This window comes from Pogona vitticeps, chromosome 5, assembly GCF_051106095.1.
Source record: "Pogona vitticeps strain Pit_001003342236 chromosome 5, PviZW2.1, whole genome shotgun sequence".
In the NCBI taxonomy this organism is placed as follows: domain Eukaryota; kingdom Metazoa; phylum Chordata; class Lepidosauria; order Squamata; family Agamidae; genus Pogona; species Pogona vitticeps.
The window spans coordinates 185041312-185064332 of record NC_135787.1 but is presented as its reverse complement, the minus strand read 5'-3'; the positions used below and the strand labels follow the sequence as shown (position 1 = coordinate 185064332).

Below are 23021 nucleotides of genomic sequence, written 5' to 3'. Positions count from 1 at the left end.
CCAGCTTGGTGGGCTTTATGCCTTCCTTGCCTCCAGCAAGCCGGAGAAAGCAATGAGAGAACACAAGTGCCCACAGACTCAGATCCTTGGGGACTGAGTTCCCTCTCTTGGAGCAGATCAGTTGTTACGGCCAAATAAAGTTGCTGTGGTGAAGTCCACACACCTACCCACATGCGTGCCAGATCCAAAATGCTCTGCCTTGTCACACCAGGTAGGATGATGCCATCTAGTGGTGGGGTAGCCAGTTCCTCTTCTATCAATACAAAAGACAGAAGTCTAGCATGTTTTTTTTTAAAAAAAGGATTATACATTTGTGTCTTTGCTTATTTTTACATACACAGTCACACAATGGGCGGGCAGATATATCAATATCTATAAACCACAGCAAGGCAGCTGGAAAAAACGGCCTACAGAACTCCGAATCCCACCAAACAACCCCAGCAAAACTCCGTTCCTTCTTACCCTGGAACCAAGGCAGTCATATACACAGACATTTTGCCCAGCCAGCTGCCATAGAGGAGCAGGGCAGCTGTGAACCCTTTAGAACAATTTTTGACAAATAATTTTCACCCTGTATGTCAGCTGGGGCCTCCAGTCAAGTGTGGCTTGCAGCACCTGTATCTTCCTTTTTGAAAGAGCCAGAGAAAAAATAACAATGGATGGGAAAGCCGAAAATGCTCAGTCTTCCTCTGAAACGCAGGAAAACATGGCTGCTACACGGCTTCATTTGTTAAAATGTGGGCTACAACTGTATCTGCTCAGCGTGTGTTTGAGTACTTTTGGCTGTCAACTTCCAGCGCACATGTAGGAACATATGTCGACTACAAATATGGCTGTCAAGGATGGGAGCGGGGGGGGGGGTTAGAAAGGGCAAGAGGTGAAAATGCATGCCACTGTACCTCCATCTTCATTCTGCCAATACAGGAAAAGATTCATGGTTCCAACCTCTGTAATTTGATGCTCATCGCCATAAAGCCAGAGAACCTGCTGGCACCCAAGCTCCATAGCTTCACGCTGGGCATAAATAGAAGAGCCGTAGTTCCTTTTGGAAACAGAGAAAAATAGCAGGATGGGGTTATTTGAATGAATGTGTTCTGAGGATATAAAACTCTTGCGTGCCTTCATACTCAAGACAGCTTACAAAGATTCTAGTATCTAATATTTCCTACAGGGTAACTTAAAGGTTTTCATGGCTATAATGGAGAGGTTGAAAACCCTGCGCTACATTTTGAAGTCCACAGTGTTTTTCAGAGAATTCTCTTACCCTCCCAACTTGCAGTCACCTGTCCCTCCTTTCCAGGCCCGGACATATTTTGGATCAGCCCATAATGATATGGGGTTGAAAGTGCCACTTGAGAAATAGGGACCCACGGGGCTCAGTATGACGTAGAGGATGGCTTTGGATGGCTTCTTCACCCCAAGAGAAGGCTGAACATAGGAAAGAAAGACAAGAGACAATCAGTGGGTTCATTTTTGCTTAAACAAAATTGAGGCTCATCTTAAACACGGAAGTAAGCTGAGGAGAGAACAAAAACAAGTGGAGGGGAAAGCAGGGATCAAAGCGATCCTGCAGCGCTTTGATCCCTTTCCCCCTACACTTGCTAAGCCCCACTTATTTTTCTTAATTTTGGATTAGAAAAGTGGAGGGCATCTTATACATGGGGGCGTCTTATACACAGAAAAATACAGTATATTTATTATCTCCTTCAGTGAGCCTGCCTGGGCATTAAGATCATCAGGAGAGGCCTTTCTCTTGATCCCATCATCTTCACAACTGCACTTGGTGGAGACACGAGGGAGGACCTTCTCTGCTGCTGCTCCCAGACTCTGGAACTATCTCCCACAGGAGGCCAGCCTGGCCCCCATCTTTGCCATCCTTCTGCAAGCAGGCCATGACCTTTCTCTTCAGGCTGGCTTTCCCTTAGTGACTGGCGGTCTGAGAGGGAGATTTTAAATGGATTGCTTGCTTTGTTGCTTTAAAACGTGTCTTTAGTACTGATTTTATTTATTGTTTTTAATACTGTATAATACTTGTTGAATTCTTTTTGAATATTTGTACACTAGTTTTTAAATACTGTCTTTTAAATTATGTAAGCCACCTCCGGTCCTTTTAAAGAGAAAGGCAGGGAAGAATATTTTAAATAAACAAACAGGAATCAAAATAACGAGAACTAAACACCAGAATCCACCTGAACAACCTCAGATTGATAATCTCTTGATCCTGGGAAGGACCTGACTAGTGTGATTTAAGTCTCTGAGTGATGGATGTTCACGTGGAGCGCTCCAGGTGCTGTTATGAAACAGTATTTCCCTTTTTCCTTTCAACAGCACCCAGATCTCCAGCAATGACCACAGGATCTTATTAAGTTAGTTCCATGTCATATATGCTAATATCCACAGATCAAGCCACTGATGAAGAGGTAGAGGTTGCCAGGCTGGTTCTTTTTCATGAAATTAAGGCAGAAGTCAATCTTAACTTTTGGCAAAAGCTGAACTAGTAAATTCATAGAATCATGAAGTTGGAAGGAGCCTATAAGGCCATCTTGTCCAACCCCCTGCTCAATGCAGAAATACAAAGCAAAAGATAGGTGGTTGTCTAAATTTCTTTTGAATGCCTCCAGTGTTGGAATACTCACCACCTCCCAAGATTATGGGTTCAATTGTCGTACTGCTCTAACAGTTAGGAAGTTTTTATTGATATTCAACCGAAAGCTGGCTTCCCGTAACTTGAGCCCATTGTTGCTTTTCTTGCATTCTGGGATGATCGAGAAAGGATCCTGCCCCTCCTCTGTATGACAGCCTTTCAAATATTTGAAAAATGCTATCATACCTTCCCTTAATCTTCTTCTGTCAGTACATAAAATGTTATATCCACTATTTACTTGATTTATTTATTTACAATTTTTAAATGTGTGTGTGTGTGTGTGTGTGTGTGTGTGTGTGTGTGTGTGTGTGTGTGTGTGTACGTGTGTTTGTGTGTGTGTATGTGTAAATGGGACGTGGTGGTGTTGTGGGTTAAACCGCAGAAACCTCTTTGCTGCAAGGTCAGAAGACCAACCGTTGAAAGATCGAATCCACGCGACGGAGTGAGCTCCTGTCGCTTGTCCCAGCTCCTGCCAATCTAGCAGTTTGAAAGCATGTAAAAATGCGGGTCAATAAATAGGTACCACATCGGTGGGAAGGTAACACATGACCACGGAAACTGTCTACGGACAAATGCTGGCTCTATGGCTTGGAAACGGAGATGAGCATCGCCCCCTAGAGTCAGTGACGACTGGACTAAATGTCAAGGGGAACCTTTACCTTTACTTTGTGTGTGTGTGTGTGTGTGTTTCTAGCCTGCCCGGAATCAAGAGGACTCAAAGCTGGCACATTCAATAAAACCTCATTAAAAGAACAATAACTATTTGAATGCTTCCAAACATTTAAAAGCCTTTAAAGCATTGTAGTAATTAAGCAATTAAGACAGAAAGAGCAAACTGAAGGTTCTGAGATAAATTTAAACATTCAGTGTTCAGATTTTCTGATTCTGGTATATGGGCCTAATGCGGCCAATGCATGAGAGACCATCTTAATCCCAGCCTGGAGAACATCCTGCTCTTTCATCCCTCATCCCTTCTGAAGCCCATTCCCCTCCCGGCCATTGCTAGGAAGAATTGGAGAAGGAATGCTTACAGATGCTGGATGAGCCCCAGCCTTGCATTTCAGCTGGCACCTGCAAAAAGCAACGTTGCTCTTCCTCCTCCTGACTTAAAGGAGGAGCAGAAGGGAAGTAACGCTAACTGCTCTTAACAAAAGTACGGGACCCTCTGGATGAACCTCAGCCAGCATTTCTGAGCACAGGCTGAGACAGCTCTGCTCCTGATCTTTCTCTGTGCTCTTCTGCCCAGTGCTTTGGCTGGAGACCTGATGACATCAGGAGGCACTATCATGCCCCTGATATAAGAGTTATGGCAATGCCCATTGATGTTACCCAGCTCTTACAGTCCTCTCATCCTGCATCAGTCTCCCAAAGCTGCTGCATGCAATATGCTGGATTTGAGCTACCTTGGTTGTACTTCATTCATGCTGAAATCATGTCATGGTTAATGATCTGAAATGGACTTCGGTTCAACTAATTTAGGTTGCAAGTACACTGGAATTTAATTCACAGCCTATATTACGTTTGAAACTGCAGTCAGCACTCACATAACCAGCACTCACATAACGACTTTGGATTGGTTCAGGAGTTCACCATTCATATTGGATGCAATACAATTCTCATTCCAGCCCACAGCAATCCTTCTATCCTTCCTACCTCTGGTCCCACCTCTGCTGAGCCTTCTTTCCTCTGGTCTCACCTCTGCAGATCTTTATACAGTTAGCTATCAAGCCATTTGGTTTTGAAAGTGTTACGCCATGTTCCGGAAAAAGTGGCAGCATTTCAAAGTTCTTGTAAATGTGTAAAGAAATACACACATACCACAGAGATATCTTTCAATTTCACTGGGTTGCTTTTTTGTTTGCATTTTTTTAAACATGCAAAGGTGGTCTAGTGTTAAACTAGTATATCACTGCAATGGTTCAGTGCTGACACAGGCAGGGATAAGCAAAATATAATTTCTACTTAAATTTTAGCTCATTATTTCCCCCTTTTTCTGTTTCTCCATGACTCTTCGGCACTCTCTTACTGCAATACATACATACAGCACAAGGTGGTGTCTTGCTCTATGTTACACTTTTGAAGGAAGGAAGGAAGGAAGGAAGGAAGGAAGGAAGGAAGGAAGGAAGGAAGGAAGGAAGGAAGGAAGGAAGGAAGGAAGGAAGGAAGGAAGGAAGGAAGGAAGGAAGGAAGGAAGGAAGGAAGAAAGGAAGGAAGGAAGGAAGGAAGACTCATGTATTCCCCCCCCCCTACCTCTGTTCCAATTAAAGTAGGCCGAATGTACAGGCTAGCAGAGGTTGAGTATGGTACCCACTCCTTTTCGACTTCTACCAATTTCCGGATACACTCCAAAAGTTCTTCTTTGTCAAATGCCTGAAAGCAAGAAGAGAGGACGATCACGCTTAGAAATAATGTTTATGAGAACACGCTCCAAAGGGAACATTTAATTAGGCCATTAAGTCAGAGGCCATGATGTTCCAGCATATTAAGTACGCTACCGTTCATGTGTGACAAGCCACTGTGCCAAAAGGCCTTATGATTTTGAGCAGCCCAGAAACAAGCCGGATTCGCTAATTTCATCACCATCGTGAAATGTATTTTGAACATGCAGCTGCATAGAAATACGTGTTGGAGGATATTAAGTGTTCAACATGAGGGGAGGGAATAGTCTCACTCCTTAAATGATTATTATTACTTTCATTCTGTGTTTTTCTCCCAGATTGGGGACAGAAGACCATGGCTTTGAAAGACTCCCAGCCAAGCTCTAGTATAGCTTCTAGTCACATCCCTGCCATTAATATCCACCTTAGCTGGTTTCATATAAATCAAGATACAGCCAAAAGGCTCTTTAGACTCATTTCACAGCATGGGCAGCAATATGGGTTCTTTCAACATTGTCATTTGCCAATTTAACGATCTCTACACTAACCATTGTGCCAGTATTTCATTATTATTATTATTAGGCTGCATACAGGTTTGCAGTATTAGCAGTCAGAAACCTGTTCACATGTGATCGGGCACGGACTGGTCCCCGGCATGCTCTCCACCGTGAAACCAGTCATGCACTGGTTGCAAAATGAAAGACAGCCTGCCAGGCTGAGGAAACTGCTTTGCAGCTGCCCATGACTACACCGTTGTTGTTTTTTAATAGGACTTTGGCTTTAATATTCACTGTATTTTATATGAGTTCTAACCTGCCCTTAAGAAAACTTGGATCTTTGAGGAGCTATAAACATACTTGAGCAGAAAAACAGATACCTCAGTTGTTCTGTTTCAGGCTCAGAAGAGGCACTGAAAATAGTCAGGGATATGGAAAACAAGTTCCACGTGGAAAGACCGAAGGAACAAGTTGTATTTGCCTTTTTAAAAAGAAGTCTGATGGGGAACATAATAGAGCTGTTCAGTCCATGAAGGGATGCTGTGGGTGATCACAGAACAAAAGAAGGCTAATTGCCTGAGAGAAAGAACAAAGGAGTCAACAATGGATGTCCGAGCCAGCGGAGCCAACAGGCAACGCCCTGAAAGCTTTTATTTACTTAGCATGATTATATAGTAAGTTGCTAGAATTCAGATAGGATACTAGTTACCAAATCGTAACCAGGATTGGCTGAAATAACCCTTTAATCTTATGCTCTACCTCTTAGTGAAAGAGTAGAATAAGGGGTTACCCTGCCTGCTGGCAGCTGCCGCTTCCTGCCAGGAGTGTATGCACGTCACTGGAACAGAATGCAGCTACAGCCTTCAGGCAGAAGTTTCCCACAGGGTGCCACAGAAATAAAACAAAGACTTGTTCTTGGCTGCCCCAGAGGACTAGACTAGATCAAATGGGCTGAAGTCACAGAAGGATAGATTCTGGATCAACATTAGAAGAAGATACATCTCAATGGGAGGAAAATCAGGCAATAGAAGTGACCAGAATGGCCCAGGTTTTCCCATATTGGGATGATTAAGCAGAAACAAAACAACTATTGGTTTTCGTGGGTTTTTCAGGCTCTTTGGCCGTGTTCTGAAGGGTGTTCTTCCTAACGTTTCGCCAGTCTCTGTGGCCGGCATCTTCAGACAGGAGTCAGAACTCTGTCTGTGCTCTGTGTTCTCAGAACTGTAATGTACACACCAGAGCACAGACAGAGTTCCTACTCCAGTCCTCTGAAGATGCCGGCCACAGAGACTGGCGAAACGTTACGAAAAACAACCTTCGGAACACGGCCAAAGAGCTTGAAAAACCCACAAAAACCAATAGTTGTTTTGTGGCCGCCAGTCTTTTGTGACAGGGCAATAAGCTGCAGTTAGAGTTAGGCCCATCTGAATCAACAAAACGTACGAAGGAGTTACAGTAACTCACTAAATCCCCATTGAGTCAATGGGCCTCCTCTAGTGCAATTTACAACATTAAGCAATTCTAGTTTGGCCAAACTGCAAAATTTTTTTCCAATTTCCTGTGACAGCTGTCAGCAGATTTCCCCTTAATTAATACCTACTGCTTTTGTTGTAAACCTGTGAATAACTTTTGCTGGCAACCTGTTGGGAATAAGAATCAAGATTTTTTTTTTAAGATGGAAGAAAATCAGTGCTTTCTTCTATCGCCATATATAAGAAAATTACAGAACATTTTAATGAGTTGCTATTACATTAAGCTGGTTTGCCGGTTCACGTCAGTTTGTGTCTCTGCTGAACAGGTGTTTGATGTTTCCCAGCCCTGCCTCCTCCAGCAGATGCCCATTGAGACGTAGTGTCCTGGTTTCTGTGCCCCGCCTCCTCTGGACGCTGCCTCCTCTGAGTGGGCACCTGCCTGAGGAGGCAGGGCTGGGAATCACTGAACACCTGTTTGGCCAAGAAATCAACTGGCACAAGCTGCCAAACGGGCAGTCTGTGCCCATCCCTTAATTACTATGTTATTTGCCAACTTGTGTCCTAAACGCTAACACAGAGAACTGTCGTGGACACATGTAAAATTCTCTTGTACAGAGAAAGGCCACTGGCCATTGTAATAGATCATTTTTGATCTATTACAATAGCAGTTCCCTGGGTTCTTGGGCAGGGTCCTTACCTGCCTTGTTACACAGATCTATAAAACAAACAGAAAAATGGAAAAAAGGATAGAATATAGAGATTCGGCATGGGATGCAAGTTGGACCTCAAGCTCGAACAGAACTGATGATTCAGCTTTAATTTGAAGGTGATATTACAGTATTATCCGCTTTATGATTAAATGTATAGAAAGAAGATAGAGTCGGAATCATTTTTTCCCATGTATTCATCATTTCTAAGATAAACAAGAAGCATTCAATTTCTTTTTAAAAATTCAGTAGAATTCAGCAGGTTGCGGAAATCTACGCTGGGATCGTAATGTTATGCAGCACCAAGGAACAAATTTGCAAGTTCTGCATTTTGAAAGTTGCTTTCCCCAAATATACATGAGAAAGCAATAAAAGCATTTCTATGAAACTATTTCTCACATTCTTTTACAGCTGCTTCAGTTGTTTGGTGTAACCCATGGGATTAGCAGCCACCTGTTCTTGATTTAACAGATGGGGGGTGTTATCTGCAAGAGTAGCCTGAACTAAGCATTAATTTGGTGATCAGGTCAGCCATTCACCATTCTTTTTCTCTACAAAAAGGGAAATTTGTGATTCATATCTGGCATGTACTACCAGCAAGTCACTACAATCTATCCCGTAATGTTGAGTCTACATGATAAGGAGATCTATGTAATGCATTACAGCCATGCCCCGCTTAACAATTACCCCGTATAACGACGAATCCGCTTCACGGCAATATTTTTACGATGGCAAATGTGATTCCAAAATAATGTCTTAATGGCCTTTTTTCGCTTCCCGATGATCGGTTCCCTGCTTCGGGAACCGATTCTTCGCCTTACGACGATAAAAAAAGCGGATTGTCGGGTTTTCAAAATGTCCACTGGCTGCTCAAAATGGCTCCCCGCTGTGTTTAGGAGCCATTTTTCGCAAGGCAGGCACCCTATGGAGGATCTTCGCTGGACGGTGAGTTTTCAGCCCATTGGAACGCATTGAGGGGTTTTCAATGTGTTTCAATGGGCTTTTTTATTTTGCTTTATGACGTTTTCGCTCTACAGTGATTTCGCTGGAACGAATTAACATCGTAATGCAGGGCACCACTGTATATTCTATCGTCTTTAAACTACAGATTGATCCAAGGTTATGATGATCTCCTGCTGTTTTTACTTCCAAGGAATTTGCCTGATGGCATATCATGAAGACATGGGACTGAAGTCTTCCTAGGACAAATCTGAAGCTATTAGCTGTCACCACCTTTTGAAAGCTGTCAGCAGCTGAGATAAAATACTATATTAAGCCAAAAGGGAACGGAAACTCACTGGCAAAGTTGCCCGTACAGCTGACCGCAACATCCTGTCCATGTTGAGACTTGGTCGAAACAGGCGGATCTTGCCATCCTCTCCTCGGTATGCCTTCATGCCTTCAAAGAGCTAAAGGAATCAAGAAGAGAACAATTGGAAACTGTGAGTTGTTCTGCACTGCGAGCAAGGATCTGTATTACCTAAACTTTATTAGAATAAACACAATTTCTTTCAAAATGATAAAGAAATGTATGCATATTATACAAAATAAGATGGTCAGTAGCTTTATGTGGTCAACATTAAATGCTTGCTAATTTACAGGATTGCCGTATGATGGAAGCAATTTTATGGCACATAGCCACAAATAACTCCTGCGTTATTTACACATGGTAAAAAAAAACATGATTGCATTATTCTATCTTTTACATTGCAAAAGAACCATGGATCTACCACATCTGACATTTTAAAGTGGTTTTTTTTTCCAGATGCAATTGATTTCTCAAGGGACTAGAGACTGCAGGCACCCTGCTTGACTTCTTTGAGGGGTTTTTTAAAGGGTGATGAAGCTTAATTGATGGATTAGTTCAAGGAGGGGGTGTATAAATGTATAAATGTTGTATAAATGTGTATAATGTTGCTGGACTATAAATCCCATCAACCCTAGTCAGCACAGCTAATGGTTGAGAGATGCTGACAGCTGTGGTCCTACAGCATTTGGGAGGGTCGGCTTTTGCCAATTCTCAACTAGGCTTTTAGCCAGTCTAGTTTTAACCAGTCTTTTAACTTTTAACCAATCTTAATCACCAAGTGCAAATTTAAAGTATGTGGAGATGCAAATTAAAAAGTCATGTTGGCCAGAATCCTGCTGCACAACTTTATGCCATGCAACCCACATGGCATCATCAACTGTTGCCATAAATTAAACTTCCCTATTCTCCCACCCTGGATCTAAGGGGCATTTTTCAAACATTAAAAATCCCTTCCATTCCATGGCTCCCACAGGCTTCCCCAGAACAAAAGGAATATCTAAGGATGTTTGGATCCTGGGTGGACGGTAAGGTAAAGGTTCCCCTTGATAATTTGTGCAGTCATGTCCAACTCTAGGGCACGATGCTCATCCCCATTTCCAAGCCGTAGAGCCAGCGTTTTCTCCATAGACAGTTTCCGTTGTCATATGGTCAGCGCGACTAGACACAGAATGCTGTTACCTTCCCACCGTGGTGGTACCTATTTATCTACTTGCATTTGCATACTTTTGAAGTGCTAGGTTGGCAGGAGCTGGGACAAGCAACAGGAGCTCACTCTGTCGCGTGGATTTAATCTTATGACTGCTGTGCGCTTCTCACCTTGCAGCACAGAGGCTTCTGCAGTTTAACCCACAGTGCCACCATTCTCTGGGTGGGTGGATGGTAGGAAATGTTTAATCGCTGTGGTTGATGACCACAGAGTAAAGTTGAGTTGCACAGAGTAAAGTCGTGCAACAGGATTCCAATCAGTGATTTTTCATGAGCGACAGATGCGGAGAGAGGCAATCTCATCTAATTGTGTGAGCTAAGCAGGGTCAAACCTGGCCAATAATTGGATGCCCGGGAGCCTTGAAAAAAGATTAGGAATAAATTCTGTCTGAAACTCTGGAAAACGGCTTCTAGTCAGAGGAAACATTCCTGGACTCCATGGACCAGCAATATAACTCAGCAAAAGACAGCGTTTTCTGTTCCATTGTCAAGGTTCCCAAACACACAAGGGAGATCAACATGCAACCAAATGTTTAGGCCTTCATACTAAAAACATTAAATTCTGTGTTTTGTCCACAGGCTCATGGATGTTGGGCTGTGGGTCAAGCATGCATGCTCTCACTATCACTCTTCATACATGAATTTTGAACTTCTGACTACAAGCTATTACAATAAAGGGATAAAGCAACACATGTGAAATAAAAGACTCTAAATTCCGAGTTCAATCTTATGTATGTTTACTTAGGCTTAAGATACACTTACAGCTGAATGGCAATTACAGTGGTGCCCTGCTTTACGATTACCCCGCATAACGACTCGCTTCACGGCGTCTTTGCGATCGCTTTTGTGATTGCAAAATGATGATCTAAATAGGGTTTTTTCGCTTTGCAATTATCAGTTCCCTGCTTTGGGAACCGATTCTTCGCAAAACAATGTTTTTAACAGCTGATTGGTAGTTTCAAAATGGCCACCGGGTAATTAAAATGGCTCCCTGCTGTGTTTAGGGATGGATTCCTCACTATACAGGCACTGAAAATGGCCGCCATATGGAGAATCTTCGCTGGATGGTGAGTTTTTATCTCACTGGAACGCATTGAACAGTTTTCAATGCGTTTCAATGGGCTTTTTATTTTCGCTTTACGATGTTTTCGCTCAACAGCGATTTTCCTGGAACGGATTATCGCCGTTAAGCGAGGCACCATTGTCCATATATTTGCTCAACAGGTATTTCTTCCTGGTATACTTGGAACTGAGGTTAACACAGCTACTCTCTGGAATCACTAATTCCTTCTTAAACTAGCATGTTCCCATGACCCCAGAAAACCTCAGTACTATAATACGAAATTATCTTTGACATTTTCCCCACTATCATAATTCACATTTATCTTTACAGTCATGAAAGCTGGAAAACAAATTTGTCAGTAAATGAAAGCTAGAGATCACCAAAACCAAGAGTCACATGGCAATACCACATGGATGCAAATTTATCCCTCTGCGCCCTAATCAACAGGCAGAAACACTAACTTATCCTTTGGAAGGAAATATACTGTGAGAACTATCTTGGTGGTTCCGATTTAAAAGCCTGCACCGATTCTCCCACAGTTTGTAGAACTGAACATCCGTCTTATCCCAGGCATGGCGTTATGACAGGGAGGCACCATGGCCAGCCTCGGACCATTACTCAATATTATTTCTAGTTGTTTCTAAAATTTGCCTCCGAGCATGGAGGAAAAGCCAAGAATGAATTCACTGCCCAAGAATAAAAAGGCCCTAGCTCCAACCATTTCCATCCCTTCCAGCAGGAAAAAAGATGCCAAGCTTTACATAGCAAAGGGCAGCCTGAATGTTGACAGCACCAATGGCAACAGTTTAGATGGTCTACAGCAGCAGTCCCCAAACTTTTTGGAACCACGGACTGGTTGTGGGGGTAAGCTCCATGCGTGGGGGGGTGGGGGCATCTCTACTCCACTTGTAGGTGGGCATGTCACACTCGTGGGTGGGCAACGCCCCCCACGAGTGCGACACGCCACCCCCGCAAGCACAACATGCCCACCATGCATGCATGTGGGGGGGCCAGAAATCTGTCTCCACGGCTCAGTCCTGGCAAGCCCACGGACCGGCACTGGGCTGCAGAATGGGGGTTGGGGACCCATGGTCTACAGGACAATCTCCTGTGCTCACTCCCATTCAAAATGTGACATCAAGCAAGGGAAAATCCCAGAAGTGTATTCCCTTTTTCATCAGTTAAGTACTTGTCACCCAAACACAAATCATCAGAGTTGTTTTTTTGTGTTGATGTTTATGATTTGTACTATGTTGGCAGGAGGAGAACAGAACAACTGGGATGTGGCTTTAGACTGCCTGTGCCAAAAGATGTTGAAGGGCTGTTTTTGGACTTAATGAAATGGTGAAGCAAAATGCAACACATACAAAAGAAACATACACACCCTTTAACCGCTCAGGTAAACTGATGTTGCCATGACAGCTCTACAGAATGCAGACTAGAAAACTATGTTCAAGTTTCCAAACCCTATCCGTGGGGTAGACAAGCTGAGGGGGAAAAACTACAGTGGTGCCCCGCTTGACGATTACCTCGTTAGATGAGGAAATCGCTTAATGATTAGTATTTTGCTATAGCTATCACAAAACGATGTTTTAATAGGAAAAAATCGCTTCACAACGATTGGTTCCCTTCTTCGGGAATCGATTTTTCGCTTTACGACAATCAAAACAGCTGATTGTCGGGTTTCAAAATGGCCACTCGCTGTTTCAAAATGGCTCCGCGCTGTGTTTAGGAAGGCTTTTTCGCTGTACAGACACCAGAAAATGGCCGCCCTATGGAGGATCTTCGCTGGACGCTGAGGTATTTCGCCCATTGGAACACATTGAACCGGTTTTCAATGCATTTCAATGGGTTTTTTACTTTCACTTGATGACGATTTCGTTCTACAGCGATTTTGCTGGAATGGACTATTCTCGTCAAGCGAGGCACCACTGTATATTCGACCAAAAGCTCTCTGAACGCGTTGTATGCATGTTTTCCAAAAAGATGCTCCTTTGTCTTCTAAAATGTATATTAAAAAGGAGGGCTCAGAATTAGCAAAGATTGTCACTGGAAACTATGTGGTAGAAAAACGGTGAAAAAAAACAGAAACAAAATTCAGCTCATTCGAAATGTGGTATTGAAGAAGATACCATTGATAGCGAAAAAGGCAAAAAAAGGGGGTGCTCAGCTAAACCAAGCCTGAACACTCAGCAGAGCAAAAATGAAGAAACTGAAGCTCTCCTACCATGAATATAAAATGAAAATACAGAACTCACCAGAAACTATAACATTGCTGGGAAAAGTGGGTTGGGGCAGCAGCAAGAGATGAGGACCTCAATAAAGACGGTCTCAAAAAAGGAATCCACAGCTGTTAGTTTGCACGAGCTAAGCAAAATTTATTGGAAAAGACAACATTGCTAGGAAAAGGGGGGCAGTAGGGAGAGAGAACCTAACATGAGATGCCATCGGTTTGCAAGATCTGGGCAGAGCTGTTAACAATACAGTGGTGCCCCACTTGACGATGATAATCCGTTCCATTAAAATCGCTGTTAAGCGATATCGTCGTCAAGCGAAAGTAAAACACCCTCCCTACTGAAATTCGGCTGGCACCCTCGCTGGGCATCTTCAAAAGCCAACTGAAAACTTGGCTATTCAAGCAGGCCTTCCCTCCAGTCAATTAAGTGATGCTTATTTCTTATTTCTTTCCTTTTAATTCATGCCATCTTGGGACTCTTTGCTTTGCTTTAAATTGATTGTTAAAAATTGTAAGTTCTTTGATTATATATTTTTCTGTTTTTATCTATGTAAATTGTGTATGTTTTAATTGTTTTCTATTTGTATGTTGTGATCCGCCCATAGTAGACCATGTCTAGATGGGCAGCATATAAATGCAATAAATAAATAAATAGATAGATAGATAGATAGATAGATAGATAGATAGATAGATAGATAGATAGATAGATAGATAGATAGATAGATAGATAGATAGATAGATAGATAGATAGATAGATAAAAACCATTGAAATGCACTGAAAACCGTTCAATGTGTTCCAATGGGCAAAATACCTCATCGTAAAGCAAAGATCCTCCATAGGGGAAGCCATTTCCGATTGCTGTCTTCCGGAAATAGGTACGGAAAACAGCGGGAGGCCATTTTGAAAACCCGACGATCAGCTGTTTTTCATCGTTGTGAAGCGAAAGTCGGTTCCCGAAGCAGGGAACCGATCGTCGTCAAACAAAAAAACCACATTGAATCGTTGTTTTGCTATCGCTATCACAAAAAACTAATTGTAAAGTGATTTCGTCGTCTAACGGGGTCATCGTGAAGCGGGGCACCACTGTATGACATTTTGGAGGTCATTAACTCATATTGTCACCACACATTAGAAGTGAGTTGATGGCACAAAGGTATCCATTCTGAAGGAAATTAACTCTGAGTGCTCATTGGAAGGACAGATCCAGAAGCTGAGGCTCCAGTACTTTGGCCATCTCATGAGAAGAGAAGACTCCCTGGAAAAGTTGCAACTCCCAGAAGCCTTCACCACCAGCTGTCCTGACTGGGGTTTCTGGGAGTTGCAGTTCAAAAGCATCCGAGTAACAAAGGTTAAGAACCACTGGCTTAAACCACTGAGCTTCTGAACATTTGTTCTTTATTCCTTTTTAAATATCTTTTTTAATATTTTTACAACCAGACACAAGATTGCTTTGCCAGCATGAATGTCTGTTTGGCCAGGAAGGAAATAAAAAGTTATTCTCCTGAGAGTCAGTGCTTGTTTGTTTGTTTGCTTTTCAACGCTCTGAAAAAAAAACTGTTTCTTTTACTGTTTCTATGACCTTTCGTTGCCCTCCAAAACTCCCTTCCTGGCCCATAAAGCTGCAATAATATTACAGTGGACCCTTGACTTACAGACGGCTTGACTTACAGACTTTTTGAGTTACAGACTTCTCTGGCCGCAAAATTTAGGTCTGACTTGCAGACTGAGATTTGACTTACAGACTAGAAAAAACCTAAATGGAACAAAAACGGCCTGTTACGGGATTAATCGGTTTTCAATGCACTGTAGGTCAATGGAGACTTGACCTACAGACTTTTTGACCTGCAGCCACTGTTCCAATACGGATTAATTCCGTAAGTCAAGGATCCACTGTAGTTCCAAGTAGAGTACACTTCCTGGATCATGATGACTTGCTTAAATGTTGACTAATCAAGTCCAATTAGTTCAATGGTTCTTCTCTAGCTGGAGGTAAATGGGTTTTACCCTTTATACCTAATGTCCAAAAAAATCAACCATATCAAATTAATGATGATCTAGGTAGATGGGATTATAGATTTTCTTCTTTTACAGCTCACAAATATTTACTCAGAAGTTAGTCCCATTTTCTCACTTAAAGATGCTCACCTACAAGGGACTGTGCACAGGAGAGTTATCTTAACTCTGCACAAGTCTAGCGCAACTGTACTATATACGGGCAAGCAGGCTAGCCAGTTTTATGCACCTACTTCACAAAGCACATTATTAATGAACCTACACAAAGAAACGAAAATAATCTGCCATCTGTCTGCACTGCAACGCACAAGGTGGACCACAGACAAGGTTGGTTGGCAGAGCCTGGATTACCGGAGGAGTCACAGATCACGAGAAAAGCAAAGAGACACAGGGTGGGGAAATGCCAAAAGCATCATCATCTCATGTTATACCCACTGTGTATTCATTGAGCCATAGCATTTGGAGCAGTTTCGCCTCTGTCAGTCCCTTTGGCTGGAGGAAACGTGATGCAATAAGGGTAAAAACAAATAGAAATAAAAGTAACAGGAGGAAATGCATGAAAAGAGGGAAAAGAAGAAGAGCACATTGATTATTAGCAACGAAGATTTCCGATATGGAGCATCACAGCAGTTAGCGCTACTATGAGCAAGATAAACATCCAGGACTCCAGCGTGGTTCCTTTGCTCCTCTTAGAAAAACCGGGAGCTTATATGCATCTAGATCTCCTCAGCCAGAGAGAACTTACAAAAATCACAAGGCTGGCCTTTGGCAGGGGGCAGGTGAGAAAATTTCGAATTTTTTTTAAAAGGGAAGGGGGCTAGGAGTTCAGAAATCCCAGTGGAGTCTTGCTAATAACTTAAAAAGGTTGCTGGGGTAAAGGGTTCGGGGCCAGATTCTCTTTCCCGCCTCATTCTTTGAAACACATCACGGCAAAACAAATTTAACATCTTAAGACTCTACAATGCAGAGTGACTTTTAGTTTTATTTTTTTAATGCCCCACGTTTTCTCCACATGCTCCTTGGCATCAAAAATGTGCCTAGAACCGAGGCTCCAACACAAATGGAAGTATAACATATACATTGAAATTAACGGACTCCGAAACAGCCATGTTTGGCACTAAACTCCTCAGCTGTTAACCACGCTGGCTTCTGGCAGTTACCAATTCAATGTACTCCAAGCAGCCACCTGTCCTGGGCTTCATACGTACATATGCACTACACCCAACATACAAGGCTTAATGGCCCAGCAGAACTACCAGGAGTTGGAGAAGGAAGACGACAACCTCACATAGTCTGTTCTGCTAGCCAAGGCAAGGGTTGGTCCATGATGTCTCTTCATCAGTTGGTACCTACAGCACCAAAAGGTGAGCTGCATTTTCAAATGAGTCATCAGGGACTGAACAGCACTGTCGTTAAGTCAAATGCAACGATTTTCACTTCTGCCACTTTCCATATTCAACACCATGGCTTCCAGTTTCGAGGAACCAAATGAAGTACATACAGGACATATCCTTCAATAGCGTATTTAAGACCTCTGCATCCTGATTATTCAGTGTGCATACCTAAGATTCCAGATCAACATCCCTAAAACAGGACTAGGGATGTATCCAGATGTGTGGTGGGCCTTGGGGATTATGATCATCTAAGAATGGACGTGGGGCGACTCCAGGCTGATCCACATTTTTCTTTGCATCATGTGGTTAACAGAAAAACATAAATACAGTGGTGCCTCGCTTAACGACTGTCCCGCTCTACGATGAAATCGCTTGACGATTAGGTTTTTGTGATCGCCTTTGCAATTGCAAAACGATATTTTAAATGGGTTTTTTTCATTTAATGATGATCGGTTCCCTGCTTCGGGAACCAATTTTCGCTTTATGACGATCAAAAACAGCTGATCGTCGGGTTTCAAAATGGCCACTGGCTGCTTAAAATGGCTCCCTGCTGTGTTTTTGGATGGATTCCTTACTATACAGGCAGCGAAAATGGCTGCCCCTATGGAGGATCTTTGCTGGACGGTGAGTTTTCAGCCCATTGGAACGCATTGAGGGGTTTTCAATGCGTTTCGATGGGCTTTTAAATTTCGCTTTACGACGTTTTCGCTCTACAGCGATTTCTCTGGAACGAATTAACGTCGTTAAGCGAGGCACCACTGTATATAAATCAGCACACTTAGAACTCCTAGCATTGCCCAGTTTTTTTGGCTACAGAGAGAGGCATGGTGACATTTAAAAAGCCACAGAGTAACTGTGCACCAGTTATCAATGTTCCAGGACAAACTCACAGATTAATTATGGTGAGATGCTCCAGTGCCACCGACTGTCTTCTTATCCATAAAATATAGCTTGGAAAAGCCAGTGATGTGATGCCATTGCACTGGTATTTCCCTGCCTCTTGTAAATGGCAGTCCATACAATACAGTGTATTTATTTATTTCCACACAATGTTGAGAACAGATGGATCAGCAACATTCACGTGCCTCCCTCCATGACTGAAGTCTGGGTCTTGGCCATGGATATTCCCCCTATTTCAGAGTCACTCTTTGTACCTCAGTAAATAATAATAATGAGTGGCAACTTTTGCCTCTTTGCATCAAAGCCCCAAATAAAATCATTTTCTAGAACACAAGAAGATGTTAGTTTAAAAAAACACAGAAAATTGCAAGCATGAAGAACAAACAACTTGTCTGATCATTCTGTCTGATCCTACTTACTTCCACAGCATAGTGAAGTGCTGATATGGCAGGATGTAGTGAGAGGTTCTCCAGCGGCTTGATATGAGGTGTGTCCCATCCTGACGCTAACGACCATTCAACGAATAACATGTTGTCTGTGAAGACAGTGCCAAATACCAAACCATTTGGGTCTGGCTTTTCTTTTAAAGTAGTTGCTGGGTTGATGATGAGGTCAGAAGCCTAAGAAGAAGGGGCAGGAGAGAAAGAATGAAAACATATACATACAGTATAAAGACATGCTGATTATCTTAAAGTGAAACCATCCCCATGCCAGATTTGGAAAGAAGATACCGAGACCCTAGAAATGGTCATTTTTTGCACATCATCGTTTCTTAAAGCAACGCCTGGCTTTTGTTCCCAAGCAGAAACAAAAGTGAAGACGATTAATAAGATTTTCAAAAGTCCTGGTGCTACTTGGCAACTTTCACTTTCTTTCCAAACAGGATGCTTGTAAACACCCCAGAATAGCCCAGCCCCCTGGGGGGCATATAAATTAATGCAATATTGGTTGAAGCTAGGCCTCAAAGCCTTTCGGTTTAGGCCTTTCCCCCACAGGTGAGCCATACTATGGTGCCTGTCAGTCAGGAAGAACTCCTAGAATGGAGAATCAGGGGATTTATACTCAAACTGTATTTTGACAGTGGTACTCTATCTCTCATCCCAACCCGCTCAAGTGTCACAAAGTCTTTCAATTCCAATACGGCTTTCTTTCCCAACCTCATTATAGCCAGCTGCAATCAGCTATCCCCCCCCCCCCCCAAAAATGTGTGCTGGGTCAAAATCTACCAGAAAAGAATTCAGAATTTCCCATCCCGCAGCCCTAAAATAATCCTTCTTCTTTTTTTTTTGTAACATTGCTGCTTCTCTGATTCCACCCTACAGTGTCTAAGGAAGTGGGTTCTAATCCATGTTTATGCTGTTTATGCTGAAAATAAATCTTTAAAGTGTCATCTCTCTTGCCTCAGATTATCTCCATGCCTGTGTGGCCCTCAATCCTCCATGATTTGGTATGTGCTCACATCCTACAGCCTCCTTCCTTTGATACTAACTACCTGGCAACCTTCAGCTCTCCTTTCTTATCTTTTTTTAAAGAGGCGATCTAGCACTAAAGTTGATAGAGTTTTTTTTTTTAATTAAAAATATTTCAAGGTGGTTAGAGAGAAACTCTAGAGCAGAGGTCCCCAACCCCTGGTCCACAGCCTGGTGCCGGTCCGTGGCCTGAGCAAGACTGGGCTGTGGAAACAGACCTTCCACCCCACCCCCGCATGCACTCACCGCCACACAGCTGATTTGCACATGCTCGCAGCTGTGAGGGGATGAGTGCGTGTGGGGGATGGGGCAGGAGGTCTGTCTCCATGGCCCAGTCCCCAACCTTTTTCACTCCACAGACCAGCTGGGGAAGGTGGGGGGCACTCCACGCTTGTGCACATGTGCAAATGGCAGCACGGCAGTTGTACAGCAGGTACAATAAAAACTCAACAAAGCCATACTTTCGAGAAAACAATAAAAACTCAACTCATCAATTACAGTGACAGATCATCTCCCCCCTTATCACAGCAATACACCCATAAAAAAAACACCCTGATCACCATAATTACCCAATCTCTTGAAAAGGACAAAAAGCTGACGCCACAGCTAAGAGTACTCAACTATCCCATACACAGAATTCTGTCTGTGTTCTGTCCTCTGGAGATGCCAGCCACAGAGACTGGTGAAAAACCTTCAGAACGCGGCCAAACAGCCCGAAAAACCTACAAGAACCAAATGTTTTTATTCTTTCTTCTACAAATAACTCATAATGAGTTAGTGAGACTTTAAATGCCAGTTCATGAGAAAGGGGTGGACTCTGGGGAACTTCTAGCGAATCTCCTCTGTGGATCTCTGTACTTCTATTTATTTATTTATTTATTTGATTCATATTCCCGCCCATCTGTTATATTCTACCACTCTGGGCGGCTACTGCGTAGCAAAAGGGAACTTTACCAGAAGGGAACTTTCTACTTTTCCAGAAGGGAACTTTCTACTGCGTAGCAAAAGGGAACTTTACCAGAATTCAAACTTTGCAACACAAGAGTGTTCCAAGCAGCTAAAGGAAGAGAAGAACAATTTTAAAATATTCTATTTGAATGACGGCTCTGGTGACTCTTGCAGAAATCTCGAAGTTTCTGCTTCCACCTTCTACAGTTGGCGTGGGCAACTAGAGTCCAGGTTAAATTATTCACAACATGACTGAATAACCAGAAAACAGCCGTGAATTTCCCCACATAATTTACTCCACATTCCACAGCGCAGCACTGACACCCCAAAAGTAAAACATTATAATCAAACGTAAATTCAGGGCCTGTCTATCTATGGAAATGGGGGGGCACATGTCTCTACACATCCATTAATAATACGCGACTGCTGGCCAACCAGGATCCTAGATCAGCTGTTTTATAAGAGATGCAGAAGAAGGGACAAAGAAAACGGGACAAGCTTAATGCATAAGAACTGCTTTATTTGCAACAATGCTGCTAAGCAACACAGGCTTAAAGAAGAAGATGAAAAAGAGGAAGCTCCAACCCAAAATTAGAATTTATTTCAGTTTAAGTTGGGCAACTTGCTTCGAGCACACAAACTGAGTTAATTTTAATTTGCTTTATCTACTGCCCCTGATGGTGTCAGACATTTAAGTTCCTAATAAATATAATGCATAACTCTCTCTCTCTCACACACACACACACAAATTAATTCCCAGCACCATTTTTTTCCAACTGCACATCATCTCTGAATTACCAGTTGCACAATTCTTTTCAGCTGCATTTTGTGTCATGCTGCACCCTAACACAGCGGTCCCCAACCTTTTTAACCTCACGGACTGGCTGGGGAAGGCTGGGCACCCCCTGAGCCCCTGTGCATGCGTGAAGGAGTGCGAGCATCTCACATGGGTGCATGTGCAAAGGAGCGGTGGCGCTCATGCAGGCACACACACACTCGTGCGCATGCACAATGGGTGGCACAGTGCTCGTGCGGGCATGTGGGCTCTGCGGGAGGGAGTTTGTGCGGGTGTGGGGTGGTGTCTCTCTGTGGCCCAGTCCGGCTCAGGCCACAGACCGGCACTGGGCCGCAGACCGGGGGTTGGGGACCTCTGCCCTAACAAACTTATAACATCACAAGGACCCACTCCACACCTCAGATCATGGTGCTGAAATCTCAGAGGATGACCTGGCTATTGACCTGGCTATTGACCTGGCAAGCTTGCTGATACATACAGAGGAGGAGCAGGACTTGTTCTCGGTCATTAAAGTGCAGCACATGTGATGTAGATTCATGTTACAGAAAGCCATATTTTGACTGGATATCAGGACCGCCTTCCTCATGGTTAGAGCAGTGTGACATTGGAATCATTCCCTTGGGAAGAGGAGAGTGCTCCAACGCTGGAGGCATTCAAGAGAAAATTAGAAAACTTTAATTTCGCTCCCTACATTGACAAGGAGGTTGGACTTGATAGTCTTATAAGCCCCTCACAACTCCATTTTTCTATAATTAGACAGAATATCCCACAAGCACCTCTCTCCATTCCAGAAAGTAAAAAAAAAATAAAAGTATAAGCAACCATTTGCTATCCCTTTAAGACACCCAAAGTTGGACACAACTGGACACCCACTCACTCTGCCTAAGGGTAGGCTTGGCTCTTATCCTCAGATATTAAAAGAACATGGAGAAACGCCTCTCTTGAACTTTTAACGATCTGGACAATTTCTTAAAATTGATAACATAGAAATCTGGAAACAAAATGAAGTGCAAGCTTATTCGGTAGCCAAAATAAATGCAAAGGCTTAGCGTTCGCCTTGTGATAAAAGCCTAAATACCTCTAGGAAACGGAAAAAGACAAAATTATCCGACTGTCAATGCATCAGAGCTTAGGCTGATAAAAACGTAGAAAAGCTCAAGGTTAGCATTTCCTTGTCCACGATAGATTTCCTCTGTGACCTCGGGGAAATCTCTCAATGCTTTGCTTCCAGCTTTAGCAGCCATGAGAAACTGCTCCATTGCTTTACTTCAGGATCAAGAATCCCCCGCCAAGCCTTGAACCTTCATACATTACGCTTGTGTAAATGATAGTTCAGGTCTCTGGCTGAGGAGCCAGAGGTTGGGAGTTTGATTCCTCACTGTGCCTCCTTGACAGGGATGGATTTGATGATCCATAGGGCCCCTTCCAGCTCTGCGTTCTAAGATTACATCTCTGGGCATAATCGTTAAGTGTTTGTTAAGCTTTCCATTTTCTTCAAGATGCAGCAAACACAAGGTTTTTATACTGAAATGACATCAACACAGAAAATAAAAAATATACAAGCTACTCAAAAAGCACTACACATGTCATCAGCATCTAATTTCCAACAGCTCACTCCCTGGAAAAGACCCTGATGTTGGGAAAGTGTGACGGCAAGAGGAGAAAGGGACGACAGAGGACGAGATGGCTGGACAGTGTCATCGAAGGTACCAACATGAATTGGACCCAACTCTGGGAGGCAGTGGAAGACAGGAGGGCCTAGCGTGCTCTGGTCCATGCGGTCACAAAGAATCGGACACGAGTTAACAGCTAAACAACATTTGTAGTCGAACAGGTAAGAGTGGGTCTTGAACTAAAAGGTGGTTCTGATGTGCAAATATTTGCCAAGATTTGCCATTTGTATAATTTATAAAGTTCACATAACTTACCAACTTATTATGGGCCAGAATTTTGATATTTGTTTTTTTAAACGCAGTGTACAATACTAT

At 43.0% G+C, this 23021-nt stretch overlaps 1 protein-coding gene and 1 long non-coding RNA gene across 6 annotated transcripts in view; one reads left to right on the top strand and one right to left on the bottom strand.

Annotated features, from left to right (window-relative positions):
• BCAT1 (branched chain amino acid transaminase 1) overlaps positions 1-23021 on the bottom strand; it is a 76831-nt gene that overhangs the window by 5692 nt on the left and 48118 nt on the right. For 3 of the 5 annotated variants that reach the window (XM_020813780.3, XM_078376426.1, XM_078376425.1), the window contains exons 3-8: positions 18240-18440; positions 8997-9107; positions 4895-5014; positions 1265-1428; positions 900-1042; positions 168-253 (exon numbers count right to left, since the gene is read on the bottom strand). In XM_020813780.3, coding sequence (XP_020669439.3) covers positions 168-253; positions 900-1042; positions 1265-1428; positions 4895-5014; positions 8997-9107; positions 18240-18440 — 825 coding nt within the window. Of the gene's footprint in view, positions 1-167; positions 254-899; positions 1043-1264; positions 1429-4894; positions 5015-8996; positions 9108-15961; positions 16019-18239; positions 18441-23021 lie in introns of all 5 variants that reach the window. The other 2 variants (XM_020813778.3, XM_078376424.1) reach the window with 1 other exon arrangement.
• Positions 9039-10938, top strand: LOC140707269 (uncharacterized). Its single transcript, XR_012087192.2, has 2 exons — positions 9039-9140; positions 10793-10938. It is a non-coding gene; the product is annotated as an uncharacterized LOC140707269 (long non-coding RNA).